A 16,395-nucleotide genomic window follows, 5' to 3' on the forward strand; every position below is an offset into this window, starting at 1 on the left:
CCCCCATGGCGGAGCCGGACCGTTGGTGTGGACGATGGAGCGATGGAGCGTCAGCTCCATCTGCTCCTCGAACTCCGCGTCGGTGCCCGCGTAGACCTGGCCCGACACCGCTGGCGCGGACTGCGGCGGCGGTGACGACTGCTGGTCCTTCTCGTCGCCCGCGAAGATGACGATCTCCGCCCGCGTCAATTCGCCGCCAGCTAACAAGGACGACGGCCTCGGAGTCCGAGGGCAGCGTCTCCACGAGCCGCCAGATCCCACCCTAGAACCGCCTACGAGCGCCGACGCCCAGGACTTGCCAATCGCCGAAGATGTGGAGGGGGTGCGTCGAGGAGGAAGGACGAGGAGGGAGGAGGATGCGATGTGGACGGTGCCGAAGCGCGGCTTAAATAGCCACGGCCAAGCCATGCGAAGGGCCGGCCAGCCGCTTCAATGTGGTGCAGCGAACGGAATTGCTTCCTCGGAAACCTGCATCCGCATTGAAGCGGCGGCTGCCGAGAGGTCGCGTCGGTCAGCGCCGCCCTTCCTCCCTATGGTCACATCACGGCATCAATGTCAGCGTCCGCGTGCTCTGGGCCGATATGAATACGGCGTGTGCATCGGAAGGAAAACGCAGGAAGGGCAGGTGACGGTTTTTGGCGAGCCAGGGTCAGAAGCGGGGTTGGGAGCAGTCCGGACTCGCGCAAACCTTCCTTGCTTTTGTCTCCAGATTATAGGAGAGAAATCGCATCCAGACCGCTCCGCGAACCGATACATATCAGCGTTGGATGGCTTCGGCGGTCCGGACCATTGCGGGAGGTTTATGGGTCCACCTTGGAGATGCCATTGTAAGAGTCTGAAATAGTCTTGTGATCAATAAACCCACAGAAAGTCTTGCGATCAATAAACCCACAGCGATGAATAAACGCAAGACACGCATTCAAACATCCTTCAAGTGTAAACACAGGACCAAAGAACTTGAACTTTTTCCATGTACATAATATAACATTGGCCATTGTTCCTTATTGTGACAAAGCAATACCGGCAACTCAAAAAGAAAAAGCAATACCGAAACGAATTACTGTGCTTTTTACTCAATGTACACTTCCAAACTCTCTATCATAGTCGCTGATCATTTACAATTTCAGGCAGAGAAGGTGCTTCTGAACCGTTGTGTCTGCTCGGGACAGGGGTGTTCCGTCTCGATTGCCGCTTCGTTGCCACAAGGACCTGGTCTGCCTCCGCTTCATCCATCATGGAGAATTTCTCATCGTCATCGTCGCCTTTGAAAACCGGGTGGATGTACGCACTTGCCAGGTACGTTTTCAGGTCAAACCCTGGCTCTCTCGCACGTTCTAGGGTGTCTTTCCTCATTGCCTCCTGGAAAACAAAATTAACATGTTAGTAGTTTTTTCGGTTACAAAGCCAAGTCCATAGTATGGATTTGGTCAGTGCATAAAACTACTAGTAGTATAATACCTTACGATGGATAACTATATTTTCATTCAACTTATGTTACAAGTTTGTTATCGGTTAAGTTGGGTGTGGTGGAAACATCTTCCAGTACAAAACCCGAAATTTTACAAATATCGGTTAAGCTGGTACGACCTATTGTTAACATGTAGCCTGATCAGCATCTGAGATGCACAGATCTGAGATGCACAGTGAACTATCATATTCAGAAATAGCAGTACCTGTAATGGATATTCCACAAAAGCAGGTTCATAGCGGTTCTTGCAGTATTTGTGGAAATAAAAGGTCACCACAGGAAGAACAAGGAGCACTGGTGTTGACTGGCCTGCGCCTTTTGTGCTTAATAATCCAAGGAAAAGCAGCTGTGATACGATCAATGCTGTGATTATACGCCCATGGACACTTGGCCAAAATGCAGCCGCACTCTCATATTCTTGATTGTACACATTTATTATCTGAAACAGTGTAAGCTCAAGTTAGGTCGTTTGAGGGGGGGCAGATTGTACATGCTCTAAGGGTGCGTTTGGTTCAGGAACAAGTGGAATGCTCCTGAAATTTGTAATGGCAGCAAAGTATCTCTCTATTGCCAGCATATCCATTCCATTAGTTCTATGGTCATATGGATTTTCCATAATAACTCTAGCAAGTTGGGTCGGTAAATCCAAGATTGACTATTATTTGCACAAAACAAACATATGCCCAGGAGTGGCAAAGATTGAATAAGACTAATTTCTTCAAAAATAGTTTTAAACAGTTAGTTAGAATTATCAAAGTATTCTCTTATTGAACATCAAAATTTATATCATGAATGGCAGACATCAAAAACTACAGTAATTTTGCATGTAGGTGTGAGATACCATAGTTTTATCAAAACAGAGTATTTTGGAGTATTCACAATACATAGAACCTGTTTGGCTGTTGCCGCATAACGCTGTAAATTTGCTGTTTAGCCGTTGCGTTTAAGCACTCAGCAGCTCTGTTTTTTAAAAAGAGGATTGGGGTTCTTTTTTTTATGCAGAGAAAAAACTGCAGTTTGCCCAATACTACAGTATTAAAAGCACAGTTTTTAGGGGCAACCAAACAGCTCATTGTAAATAAAACTATGGTAATCTCAAAAACTGTAGTATTTCCAAAATACTTAGAAAATACTTTACTATCAAACGGATCTTACCTGATGGCGGTAGACCACGTATGCGAGCACATAGAATACCAATATGAATGGAAGCAAAAACGGCGTGACCACTGCATAGACGAGACCAAGTAAGAAATAGAGCTGTATTTGGGGTTCATTTGAATCAAAACCAATACTTCCGGGGTCCATCGCCTCGTCTCTGTCTTTCTCAGTCTTGACCAAGAAAAAGTTTTTCAAGTGGAAAATAACCAATGGCTTCAATCTCAATATTTCACCAGCTACCCCAGCCCATCCATCAACCATTACATACGTTATGAAAAAGGTTGCCTTCATTGGAATTGCTACACCAATTGTCCTTGGTATTCTAAAAAAGAAGCAAATATAAACAGTATCAAATGGAGAATAATAGGAGTTATTTGCATAAACTGTTGAATATGCCAGGTAAATAGAAAGGCCTTCAAATCTATCCTAGATGGTAAACAACTGCGAGTGACAAGGAAAACTAATAAACTTGAAGACTGTAATCATCCTAACGATTTGGACAATATAGCATGAACGACCTCTCTCCCCCGAGGCAGCGGCGACGCGCTGCCCCGAGGAGTCCCCATCCACACCGCCCTCAGCCCTCCCCCTCCATCGCCTCCCACTACCGCCGCCGTCGCTGAGGACGCCGAGGGGCGAAGCCCCTGTGGTGAGGCGGTGGCGGTGGCGCAGTCCTCGGCCAGCGGTAACGCGTGGGGGCAGCGGCGTCCATCTCCCTCCTCCTCCAACGTCAGTGCGCAGTGGGTTGGCGGTGGCCAGGAGATCTCCGGCGGCCGTTGGCGAATGAGATTTTGGCTGCGATGAGATCTGATCTGGGCCCGAGGGGTTTAGATCGAGATCCACTGCGGCTGCGCCTCGTCTCGACAACGGCAAGAGGAGATCCCCCCTGGGTAATCTTCGCGGCACGAGGACGTCCGGGTCTCTTGGCCCGGGCATGATGGTGGTGGCTGCCTTCTCCACCGAAGGCCGCGGTTGGCCAGGTGGTAGTGACGGATCTTGGATCCCACTATTAGCATCGGCGGCGAGTTGGGGAGACATAGTCACCGGTGAAAACCGAGCCGACTCCGGTCATGGCGGGCGATGGCGGCGTCTACGTCATTACCTTGATGAAGGCATCATAAAGCAACTATGGTCAACCTGCTTGTGCCGCTCCGGGAGAAATCCTAAGATCACCGGATCGGACGATGGCGGCGCTGTAGTGTTCCCTCTTGGGGGCATCATTTGTGGAGCGGCGCCGGATGGAAGAGGCGTGAGGTGGTGTGGCATGCCTTCTCTTGCGTCGACGACGGCGGGTCTCAGCGGCATGGAGCAGCGGGGTCCCAGCGTTGGACGTGGCGTGATGGCCTCGCGCAGGGCGGTGGCGCTGTCTGGCGCCATGGTGGCGTCGACAGCTGACCTGGCAAGGTCTTTGCGTCAGTACCTGCTCTGAAGATGGTTAGGTGGATGACAGCGACAGTAGCCTCGGTGAGTGCGCCGGATCGGTGTGTGACCCATTCCCGACATGTGGCTGGGATGGGGCATCCGGCATTAGATGTTAGGTTTTGGTGCGATGTCTGTTTGGTATTAGGCTCGAACATTCGGCACCCCTAGATCAAGGGGATAGGAGTAGCGACAGGTGTCGCCTAGACGCCTAGATGGTGGCTTTAGGATTACCGATGTAGTGCTTTGTAAGGTCTTTGAGAATAATTAATAAAATGGATGCATGCATCGTCCAGATGCAGAGGCCGGGGGTAATCCTCCTTTTCTAAAAAAAAGCATGAACGAAATGGATGTCTTGTGGGGGGTACTCATGATCTTCAGATAGTGACTACCGGTATCAAGGGAAGGCAGAAAGATGGCTTCAAGACTATCATCACTGGCTGAGAGAATCTCCATGAGAGATTAGGCTTCTGTTATGTTTCTTTTCTAGGCTTCTACAGCCAGTAAATAATGTGGCAAGGCTTGATTTGCCTGCATACCTTTGTACCAACTTTTTGTGTTTGTTTTTTTAGAGAAGGAGGATCACCCCCGACCTCTGCATCTGAGCGATGCATGCAGCCATTTTATTAACGGAAAGACTAACGCCCACACGTGTGGGCGTCTGGCAACTCGCCCACACGCATGGATCCTCGTCCAACCAATTCTGCACGAATCTTGGCGCGTTCTAGCAGTTTTTGTGTGCCACGTAGGACTGGGCTGGTGTGTGGGCATTCATCCGGTCGCCCACACGTCCTTTTTCACCACACGGGGGGCTGGTGTGTGGGCGTTTAGCAATTCGCCACCAGTTTTCACGCACGCAGAGGGGCTGGTGTGTGGGCGTTTATCATTCGCCTACACGCCCGTCTCCTCGCCCACACCCAAAGCTGTCAGTTGCCATGTGTTTCTGCAGGATACATGGCAACTGCCCTAGCTTTGCTTGTAAGCAGATGGCAACTCTCTTTTACCCGAGTTGCCATGTGTTTTTGCATGGTACATGGCAACTGCCCTAGCGTGCACGTAAGCAGATGGCAACTCTTTCTTTTACATGGCAACTGCCCTAGCGTGCTTGTGAGTACATGGCAACTCTCTCTTTTACCCGAACATGTTTTTTTGCCATGCCTTTTTTGTAGTGCTACATGGCAACTGCCAGTGTTAGTAGGTGGCAACTCCTAAAGTTTTGAAATCATGACAACTGCAGTAGACCAGACCATACATGGCAAATGCCTAGTGTTAGTAGGTGGCAACTCCTAAAGTTTTGAAAGACTGCAGTTCAGCGACATGGCAACTGTAGTTCAGCGACATGGCAACTGCAGTTAAACGGACATTGAAGAGGGTCCGGACCATGGCAACTGCAGGGACGCGTGGTGACTGTCACGTGGGGCGTGCGGGACCGTGAGGTAGGTGGCTGAGAGAGGTCGTGTGGGCGTTATCCATTTTGCCCACACGTAGGCGTGTGAGAGGGACCGCGAGGAAAAAAAGATGTGTGTGGGCGCTAGTTGTTTTGCCCACACGTAGGCGTGTGGGCTGGTCCTCTTAGACACCACACAAAACGTGTGGGCAGATCTCTTAACGCCCACACGTGTGGGCGTTATCGGCATCCTTTATTAATTATTCACAAAAGACCTTACAAAGAAATACAACATTAAGTATGAAGCCACCGTCTAGACGACAATTGTCCCTACTCCTATCCAACTGATGAAGGGATACTCATAGTCCGGGCCTAATACCACAGACCTCGCAGCCAAGCCTAACATCTAAGACCTGAGGCCCCAACGAAGGCACTTGCCGGGTATGGGGCACACACCGGTCCGCTGCGCTCTCAGAGGCCGCCGCCGCCAACTGCCACCACTCCATCTTCAGAGCTGTACTGATGCATCATCCTTGCCCGGTCTAGCTCCCGTCGACGCCACCACGGCGCCCAACGGCACCACCTCCCTGCGCACGAACTGCTGAGCACGTCGCGGTCGCCACCGGTACACCTCAACACCATGCCGCCAAGTACCACCAGCCGACACAGCTTGAAGTCTCTGGAAGATCTGTCGTGCGTAGCACCTGTCAGCCAGGCATGACTTGACATCTCCACCAAAACTCCGTGCAAGATGAAGCCGCTCCACCTCCTGCCTCTGACTTCCAGCGCTGCTCCACAAACGATGCTCCCAAGAGAGAAACGACATCGCAGTGCCGCCATCATCCGATCTGGAAGACCAGATCCTAGGGTTTCCCCTACAGCAGTACGAGTGGGTCGACATAAGTCACACGACAATGCCTTCATCAAGGTAACGACACAAAACACCGCCATCGCCCGCCGTGGGCTCAATTTTCACCAGCAACTATGTCTTCCCGACTAGCAGCCAGCACTGGATGACGAATCCGGAGATCCGAACGCCCAGCCTCAGGCCGACCACCTCTGACGGAAGAGATGACCACCACCGCCGGCGCACCGGTTAGAACAGATCTAACCGGAGGTGCCGCCGACGAGACCACCAGGCCCTTCACGCCGCCGCCGCCGCCGATCTGAAGGTGGATTGCACGCCACCGCAGCCTAGCTGGCCGCCAACGCCACCCGAAAAGGTCGGCCACTGTGCCCGCAGCCCACGCCGCCCTCCGTGACTGGGCGCCTGCCGCACCTAGCCGCCGCCGTCCGAGGACAGGCCGGCCACCCGCCACCTGCCGCAGCCACCTGCCGCAGCCATCCGCCGCCCCGCAGAACCCAGATCGGCCGCGCCACCACACGCCTAGGGGCTCCGCACCACCCCGGAAACGCGTGAGAGAGAAGATCCCCTGCCACCGCCGTCGGCCTCCGGGCTTAGCCCGGCAGCGTCCCCTGGCGGTGGCGGAGGGAGAGGAGGGAGTTCGCGGAGGCGGCGGCTAGGTTTTTGGGCTCCACCTGAGTCGCCCTAGCGGGGGGGGGGGGGGGGGGGGGCGACGCGGGGGCCTCTTGAGGGTCGCGATCGACCAACTTTTTGAGTTTGTGTAATTTAACAAGAACGTGCTAGCTTGTGAGTGTGCAGTAAAATATTCGATTACACCACTCTGCTGTAATTAATGAGAACCCTGACTTAAAGTACAGACATGGTCCAATGATATCTTAGGCATCTAATAACTAGCCCTTGTAGTTTAAAATGCAAATTCACATGCTTAGCCATGCAATAAGATACAGGATTCTCAAATCCTGAATGTTAACAAATCCATGCCCTCCAGAAAACTATATCGCGGTCACTTGCCACATGTCAAAATTTCCAAATGACATCTAAAGAAAAGGTAAACACATGAAGGAAACTGAAAATAATATTTCCAATTGATCCACCATCTCACATTCTTCGCTGCTGTTAGGCTTGAAATGCAGCTTATTCTAACCAACCAATAGCATATACAAATATTTCAATTTGATGGTAGTACTTGTAATGACAGCCCAAAAAAATATTTTATGCATCCAATAACCACTATGCACGATACAAAAGAAGCAAGTGCTAACATTCAACTGCATTTAATATCCATCTTTAGCTATGGTTGACCTTCATTTCACATGTTAAAAGTCCATGGTTAGTTAATTACATCTGTTCTTGTTTGAGTGCAATGAGATGTTGGGTGATTGCCAGCTTCTAGTTATATGTGGGATGCCAAACAGGAGTAGGTGTATATGGGATGCCAACAGGAGTAGGTGTGTAGTACATACTGATTTGCTGACTGGTGAAGATAGGTTTGTAGCTGCTCCAAAGCAGATCCAGCAATGATGCTTGCCAGGAATACATTAAAGAATAAGAAGATATAGTACTTCGATGCAGATCTTCTTTCCAGTGAAGACACTGATGTCAATCCTTCAACCTTTGACATAAACATTAATATGCTTGGGAGTAGTATGAGGAAGATCTTCAGAGCAATTCCAGGAAGGAACCCTTGGATGAACGATTTGATAGTAGGCCTGAGAAACGGTTGAACAACAAACTTTCAAAGATAATGAAATATGCCAACAAAGCAAATACAAGTAATGCATGAGTGAATTACATCAAAGGTCCTTAAACTTGTTTGCTGAATGTAAAGTTACCCACTTCCATAGAAAATGTAGCGAACCTCAATTTTTACTTCTGAGCAGCAAGATGTTTTTGTGAGGCCTGTCGCTCATTTTTACATCTGCAGTCCATATGTTTTTGGTGAAACCTAAGAAAAACAAATATAGTTGCTACTTCAAATTTGAAGTTTTTTACTCCCAAGGACATTGGATCCCATCCAATCCTCAAACGGAATTTTTCATCAAGAGTTAGTACTCGGGTGTTATCATTTCCACAACAGATTATTATCATCAGACGCCAATGCATAATCATATTCTTTGTTATCCATATTAGGCATTATTAACTACTCCATAGTCCAACTTATTATCATTGCAGCAACTTGGCGTTTTTTCACAAATAAAAATAGGCAGCATCAAAGAACATAAAGCAACTTGCCATTGAAGTCACACAAAAAATCAATAGCATACTACTGTCGAACTGAAAAAAGACATTTTAAATGAAGAATAGCATGTTGAAACACACTTACATTTCAATTATAGGCTTCAGAAATGGAACTGCCTTCTCAATCCCTTCAATATTTGCAAGGGACTGAACAAATGCGATTGGGATCACATAAAAGAAGTTCAGAAAGAAGAATGCTACCGCAATTATTAACCTTCTAACTGTAAGGTGAACAATTGGAATAGACAAATTATCCCAGTACACATCACGAGGTTCTGGAGCCCACTCAGTCAACCAAACCGTCGGATTACTGGTTTGTTGTGTCTGAGCGCATACTGCTGCACCCCACCGTGTTCTGAAGGAGACAAATGCCGCTGGAACAACTAACTTGGGATCCTTCATGATCTTTTCACGTTCTTCAGCTTCCTAAACGAATGTCATTTGTAAGTGGCAGTAAATCTAACGGTTTATGCTATTGCAGCTATTCTTCATTTCAAAAAGAAAAAAACATTTAACAATATGAAAGACAATGCTTTACTTACATGACTGAACCAAAAGTTAACTATTTAAGAGTACTATTAATTATTACATACAAAAGCAAGAACAGGCATCTCATGTCTTTAGACATCCACTTGGTTAGGTAAAATAACAGGGAACCATAGCTTCAACTGAAACAGCATACAAAAAGCCCTTGCTATAACCTCCGTGCTCTTTTAATGTTGTTTCAGTCATCGACAAATCATTAATACACAATATTGATAAAAACAGGGAAGCATTGCTTCAGTTGAAACAGTATATAAGGCCATTGCTATGAACTCCGTGCTCTTTTAAATGTTGTTTCAATCATAGTCTCATGTCATAAATACCATTGGTTATTGATTTTCTGAATTGTATGGTAGCTAAAGGTAGTGAAATATGATAATATAGAAGTACTTTCGATGATAGATGTTACTTACTTTTTAAGGCAGCATTTTTCATTAAATGAAGAAAGGGTACTATTTTCAGAGTAACACTAGAATGAAGCTGAATAATGACTTACTTCCTTTTCTATCCTCTCAATTTCCGATGCACAGTGTTCAACAGCATCCATTTTGGAACCAAAACATCCAAGAAAACCAGTCTGGAACAAAGTTACAAATTATAAAAGAACAGAAAAGAGCTAGAATGAGATTTATAATACTTTTTCCCATTTTGATCAAAAGCAAGAAAATTGATGGCTAAACATGATCCAACCTTAACAGTAGGCCTTTTACTTGTATTTCTTTCATACTTCAGCTGATAGTAGTCGAGCCAATTCTGCATCTTCTTCTTCTCTTTGACCAGTTTGGCGAGCTTATTTGCATTATAAACAACCTTGAAAGAGAAGGTGTATATCATAAATAAATTAGAACATGACTGGTAATGCCTTCTAGCGTATAGCCAAATCCAAAGTACACAATCATGATTTGTATATTTATATGGAGCAATTAATTATACTTTATATGGATTTAAATCAAAAACCATGGAAATTTGAGAACAGTAAAATGTACATACACCAACCAAAATCTGAATGGCATGATAGAAGGTTTGAATTTCTACCAATGCATCCAATCAAGCAGAAGGTTGAGAACAATGAAGTGTGGCATACACACAATTTCTAATGCAATGTAAAGATCAGAATATGGCTGGTCCTGAAAAATGTAAATATTACCTGATGTGTGAGATAGTGGTCAGGATGATTCACAAGGAAGAAATGCTCTGCAAGCTCACCAATTGATTCATCTGGATCAGGTGGTATATTCCGCACCAGGACCTAAAAATCATCATGCATCAATTGTATGTCACAAGTCATAAGTCATAACTACAATGACAAAATCCTATAGAATAACAATATTAAAAAAATTAAGAGCAGTGTGCGGATGATCAGGCGCCTATGGCTTTTGGGTGCAGCCGTTGGGAGACAGAAGCACAGGATAAATTCGACCAATTTGGCTGGCATAACACTGATAGATTATGTGTACGAGTGATGTCCTGTTAGCGACCGGTTGTGGCTGAGCCTTTTATTTCTGTTTTTGTGCCGGATGTTTATACATTTCGTTTAATAAAGACGGTTGTGTGCATCATATGATGCAGAGGCCAGGGGTCAACCTCCTTTTCATACAAAACTTATTGTATCTTGATTTCTTTATCAAAATTAAAAGCATAAATAACAAAAAAAGAATAAGAGATGATTTCTCACACTACAGTTATGTGTCTGGATACAACCATTCTCAAGAGCTAGGCTGTTTCCCGTTTTCCATATATAATTGAAGATTGACTAAGTCATATGTTGGATAAATATTGCACTTTATTTTCCTTCTTTGGAAGCCTAATAGCATAATCTGCAGATGATTCTTTACAGAATGAGCAGTATACAAAAAATTATGCTCGGTAGTGTATTTGGTGGTTGTAATGCTGACTTGTAAAACCTTTCAATCACACTGAGTTATCTCAGATTTGTTTTTAACTAGAAGAATGTCATGTATTGAAGTTCACACTGACCAGTAAAAAGGGATTCCACCTGTTCCCTCAAATTATGCTCGGTAGTGTATTTCGTGGTTGTAATGCTGACTTGTAAAACCTTTCAATCACACTGAATAATCTCAGATTTGTTTTTAACTAGAAGAATGTCATGTACTCCCTCTGTAAACTAACATAAGAGCGTTTAGATCACTACTTTAGTATTCTAAACGCTCTTATATTAGTTTACGGAGGGAGCATTAAAGTTCACACTGACCGGTAAAAAGGGATTCCACCTGTTCCCTCAAATACAAAAAGTTGCCTTGCTATCCAAGACATCAAATATTTGAAAGAGAATCAAGATTGGCCACATTAGATTGATGTCACTAGATTCATTGTGAAATGAAGTTCCATAATATGTAAATTCTGTCGTTTGTGATTTACTACCGAGGAGGTGGCCTAGAGACCGTATCAATGTCCAAAACAATATGTATAAGTGGAAGGAGTATTAGAAAAAAAATCTAGATCCTGACCTACTAATTAGACACAGAAATATAAAAATAGAGTAATAAGATCATACTGTGAACTGGTCTGGGCGGCGTTTCTCTGATGCAAGAAAACGCAATCTCATTGTTGCGACTATTTCATACTCCCGCAACAGAACATAGCATGTCCAAAATGTGAAAACATAAGCCATAGTCAAGTGAGCTATGAACCTGCGTTCAAAGGGTTACTTATTAGCATGAGTCTTGGAGATACTTAATAAACAATTCTAGAGTTGATGATCAAGCTCTACATGGTCCTATGCTGTCATGCCAATCTGCTGCCACATGGTAATGCTGGCATTGCAACTTGCCAATCTTTGGGTTCTACAATTCCAACACATGCAATTTACCACATTATTCTCTCCCAGTTCAGTTACACATAGGATGGAAAGTTGGTCATATCCTAAACCCTCTCTTCTCTCTCTCTCTCTCTCTCTATCCTTATGTCTATTCTTTTTATAATGATCTCTATCTGTACTATCTCCCTCTCTATCTCTGCCACTTATATCTCCCTTTACCTCTACCGAATCTACTGGGGAAGAACTGAGATAGGCTAAAACTCCCCTGAACGATCATGTATATTTGAGGTAATCTGAACCTACCCCATATTTATTATCTTGAATATTCGTGGTAATGCGCAGTGCATGATCAAACAGATTGGCTTTTGGTAATCAATGCTTCCCAGAGAACTTGTGGTGTCACCACATAAGCAATCTTAGAGAACTACTTACTATATGCAAATATACTTAAGAGAAAATGAACTCATCTAGTGCTAACCTCTTCGACCCAAAAGGTATGTTGGATATCGAAAGTTTGTCGATATCACTGTGCTCTACCTTCAAGCCCTCAAGGGTATCATTTGTCCAATTAACAGGAACAAGAACAAGAAATGCTAGAATTGTGATTGGAACAAATATTTTAAGCCTGCAAAGGTTTAAATATTTTCAGTATAAGTAGCAATTCAAGCAAAAAAAACATGGAGTTGGACACCAATCAGTGGATAAAACAGAACCATTCATTGGTTCAACATTGTTAATACTTATGCTGCACTCTGTATATAGAGAACAAGACAAAATAGAGAAGGTTTAGAATCAATACAATGAAATAAACATTCTCAACAAAACTGGAACCAATAATAAGTAGGTAAAAATAAAAATGAATAGTTGAACACAAAGATTAACTCACTGAAGCAAGTGGATGTACTGGAAGCTAGATGTGTTATAGATAAATACTACAGCAAATGCAAACCTAAAGGACAACCAGAAGATACAAAATCAAACATATAAAAAACTCTAATACTGAACTGATCTCTATAGCTATCAGCAACATTCGCAGCACCAGTTCATTTCCCTTGCATTTTATGTAGAGTGTGTTGAACGCTTGATTTGCGCTATGCAATCCATCAAGCATCCGAAAGAAACACTGTTCATGTACAAATATAACCAGCTATAGGCATGCTAAAAAATGGCACGCAGTCAAGCTTAAGTTAAGAACTTCACCAGTGACTAGGAGTTGCATCTTATCTGATGTACAGGTGGGCAGATGATAAATGATGACAACACTAAAAAATGTCCATGATAAAAATGAAATGCAAGTTACATACCCTGTCAAGTAGATCCGCAGATAGACAGCTGAATCAAGCCCTGCATGGCTAATCAACTCATCCTCTGGCATTTGGAGAGCAGCAGGCATCCAACTTAAGAACTTCAAGTATGACCGCATGTCCAAATTTACAAACTTCCGTACAAATGCACCCCCATGGCTTGGGCTTTGTCTTGAACCTTTCAGATACCACTTCGGGAAGTAAACCCTGTCATTGATGGGTTGTAGCCGTAGGAAAGCAAATGCTAGCAGGAATATGACGGCACTCAGTATGTTGATAGCTGCAGAAACACCTATATCTTGAATCGTAGCCATAGTTGTTGTTCATATAACTTCTGGGAATTCCTACAGATGTTACTGTAAGATGTAAGGAAGAAAGCAGGCACATAATGTTGAGACAGTTTGATGTCATGAGAACAAACTTGTAAACTAAACCAAATATAAGAACCAGTGAAGTGAACGAATGGCAATAAAAACGAAAGTTTATGATATAAAAACACTTAATAAAAGAGGTTACTCAATATCATCACAAAATAATACTACAAGTTTCACATGGTTCAGTTTGGTTCTGAAACTTGATTCATATGAAACAGCAAGTTACGTGAAGGTTTGTTTGTTATAATATTCATTTAGCACCAAAACTAATGTCTTGCTTGAATCCAACATCGCTAATGGCTGGTCTAATATTGACCTTTTTAACACAAAGTGAAAGTGATTACTCGATGTAAACATGTAACCACCATGAAATAATATTACAAGTTTCACATGCTAGACTAAGTTGAATTTGGTTCTGAAGCTCGATTCACATATGAAACAACAACGAGAAGAAGAATGCTTTGTTCGCGACAATACTCTACTATTTTGTAGCACCAAATAATGCTGTCTTAACACACGGAAAGTATATATGTAATTCCCAGATAAATGTTTTGCTTGAAACCAATATCACTAATGTCTGGTTTAAAATGGGCCTTTCAGCCCAAATATGTGAAAGTAAAAACGGTGATCAGAAGTAACAGGATCGGTTAATATTTATTGTGAAGATGGCCTAAGAAAGAAAGTTAGCATGAGAGAAACCATGGGATATGGAGACCACCCATATCTGACAGCTACAGAAATGAAGCTGAAATCATATAATTCCAATTGGACAGCTACAGGAACCAAAGCTCCCTGAGATTGTGATTCCAGTGCAGGCAAACCAAACATCTATTCCCATCAACTCTCAGTCAGCTATGAGATGCTTGATGGACAATAAAAAATTTGGGCCGTCAACATCACAGCACAAAATACTAGTCCCTCCTTTCCGGTTTATAGGTCTTGCCTCAGCGTATCTCTAGGTCGTCAATTTACTAATGTAATACTATAAATTATAGTATATCAGAAAACTTATACCATTAGAAAATAGAACCTTTGGAATTTGGAATGGTATAAATTTTGTAATATATGTTTCGTATTATATTGAAATCAAAGTCTACCAAGAGAGGCTTGGATTGCAGTCGTATTTGGATGATTGGCCCATGCGCTAGTACCAACAAATTAAAAAAAATAAAAACCTCTGCGGAAAATAAGGCGTTAAAAGTGAGAAGGTGATAAGTTTGCATGAATTCATTCTATGGGCACTCGAGAGGCAAACCTCGCATCCAGTTTAATACTCCCTCTGTCCCAAAATATAAGAACATTTTTTACACTATAGTAGTGTAAAATACGTTCTTATATTTTGGGACGGAGGGAGTAATTCAATTCGTCAGTTGGGCTAGGTTTAACACAATTTAATATGTCAGTTGAAAAAAAAAGTAGGTTAGGTTTCATACTAATTTGAATTGTCACTTAGAAAAAAGGTACAATTATAATAGTAATTTAATTTGTGGCTTCAGAGAAAAGGCGTACCCCGCAAAAAAAGAGAGAGAGAGAAGGCGTATTATTAATAAGAAAAAGAAAATCCTTTCTTCCCTCTATTCCGCAATTGAGTAGCCTGATACCAGTCAGAACGCAGCAAGAGAGAGAAAATAGTGCTAGATTTGAGAGAAACAAATGGATTTATTTATATTTATATTGTTGGTCCTCCATAAGAAACGGAAGAGAAATGACGCAGCAATCTGGTCTGTGGTACACATACACGTCTCCCCGGGAGTGACGAAGGAAGGAAGGAAGAGAAAGAAAAATTGAAGCCTGGAGAGGCAGATCTGAGCACCGGAAGCAGCAAACTGGGCGAAAGAAGCTAACCTAGGAGCAAATTCATCCACAGAAGGCAAGAGGAATCAAGGACATACCTCGTCTCTCCACCAACACCGGTACCGGGAGCGGGAGCAAGCTGGCCGTCGTCCGGTATAGCTATCTATGGCGTCGCGGAGTGGAGTGGATAGCACCGACGCTTCCTGAAGTGCTCCCTGTACAGTACAGCGACGCCCTGGGATTGGGGTTGGGATTTTATCCCCCTCCGTCGCTGTCGTCGTGGCTGGAAAGGAAACGGCGAGGGAGGGAGACGTTACTAGTTGCCGCTCTGTGCTGGCCGCGGGGTGTGGGTCGAGTTATTAGCATCACTTTTCTCCCACGCTCCACCTGTAGACGTGGACGTGGACGCCCCTCTTGCTCTGGCCTGGTAACGGACGGTTTTGCTGCGCTCTTCTACGAGAGAGTAACATACACATATCTCTAGACTATATTATTATCTCAATAATGAATAGTAATATAAGTGTGGTAATATACAAAGCTTCATTTGTTAGGTGCATTGGGACATGTGATGTTACATTAACTAGTTAAGTTACTAGTACTACATCTCTTCTCATTAACTCACTGTCGCATAAGCAAATTTGCTGAGTTGGACTCAATGTTACTATCGAAGTTACTACCACTGTGGCTAGTCTGATGATGGTGGTGAGGGTGGGGAAGATGCATCTCATCTCGGGGTGGGGGGTGTAGACTCCAGAAGATGGGGGCGTAGGTTTCAGTGTTAGGCACATACAGAGGGGCTGAGTCAGCTGTCTATAAACAGGTACACGTAGGATTTTTTATTGCGTGGACGAAAGAGAAGGATGAGAGAGAAACTGTCCATCTGTATAATTAGCGTCGTCTAATCGCTTCTTACAGACAGCATTTCTCCTGTTGTACGATGGGTGTATGCAACCAGCGTTTGTTTTCTTTCAAGAAACGGTTTAAGTTTCGCCATAATTTTAGGCCTATACAGACAACTAGGTGGATGATGCATTGTAGAAGATGTCTGTAGTACACACTAAATCTG

The 16,395-nt window shown here is 44.1% G+C and overlaps 1 protein-coding gene across 2 annotated transcripts; it reads right to left on the reverse strand.

The window, feature by feature from the left end:
• Positions 1-953: 953 nt before the first annotated feature.
• On the reverse strand, positions 954-15,692 carry LOC123069906 (calcium permeable stress-gated cation channel 1). 2 transcript variants are annotated; one of them, XM_044492876.1, is made up of 12 exons: positions 15,428-15,692; positions 13,162-13,505; positions 12,336-12,482; positions 11,594-11,729; positions 10,226-10,327; positions 9,769-9,888; positions 9,575-9,655; positions 8,621-8,961; positions 7,761-8,006; positions 2,624-2,948; positions 1,674-1,907; positions 954-1,359 (listed from the first exon to the last, which is right to left on the reverse strand). In XM_044492876.1, exons 2-12 carry the CDS (start codon positions 13,473-13,475, stop codon positions 1,099-1,101), a joined length of 2,307 nt encoding a protein of 768 aa, XP_044348811.1. In that variant the 5' UTR covers positions 13,476-13,505; positions 15,428-15,692; the 3' UTR covers positions 954-1,098. The 2 variants fall into 2 exon arrangements, with proteins under 2 accessions (XP_044348811.1, XP_044348812.1); XM_044492877.1 differs by having other exon boundaries at positions 13,162-13,517; positions 15,428-15,655.
• Between the last annotated feature and the right edge of the window lie 703 nt (positions 15,693-16,395).

This window comes from Triticum aestivum, chromosome 3B (assembly GCF_018294505.1).
Source record: "Triticum aestivum cultivar Chinese Spring chromosome 3B, IWGSC CS RefSeq v2.1, whole genome shotgun sequence".
NCBI classification, from domain to species: Eukaryota; Viridiplantae; Streptophyta; class Magnoliopsida; order Poales; family Poaceae; genus Triticum; species Triticum aestivum.

Coding starts and splice junctions, on each gene's coding strand:
- LOC123069906 (XM_044492876.1), bottom strand. CDS start 13,475: ATGGCTACGATTCAAGATATAGGTGTTTCTGCAGCTATCAACATACTG. Junction 9,889..10,225: donor ACCACTATCTCACACATCAG/GTAATATTTACA, acceptor TTCTCTTTCAAG/GTTGTTTATAATGCAAATAA. Junction 1,360..1,673: donor TTGTGGAATATCCATTACAG/GTACTGCTATTT, acceptor TTTGTTTTCCAG/GAGGCAATGAGGAAAGACAC.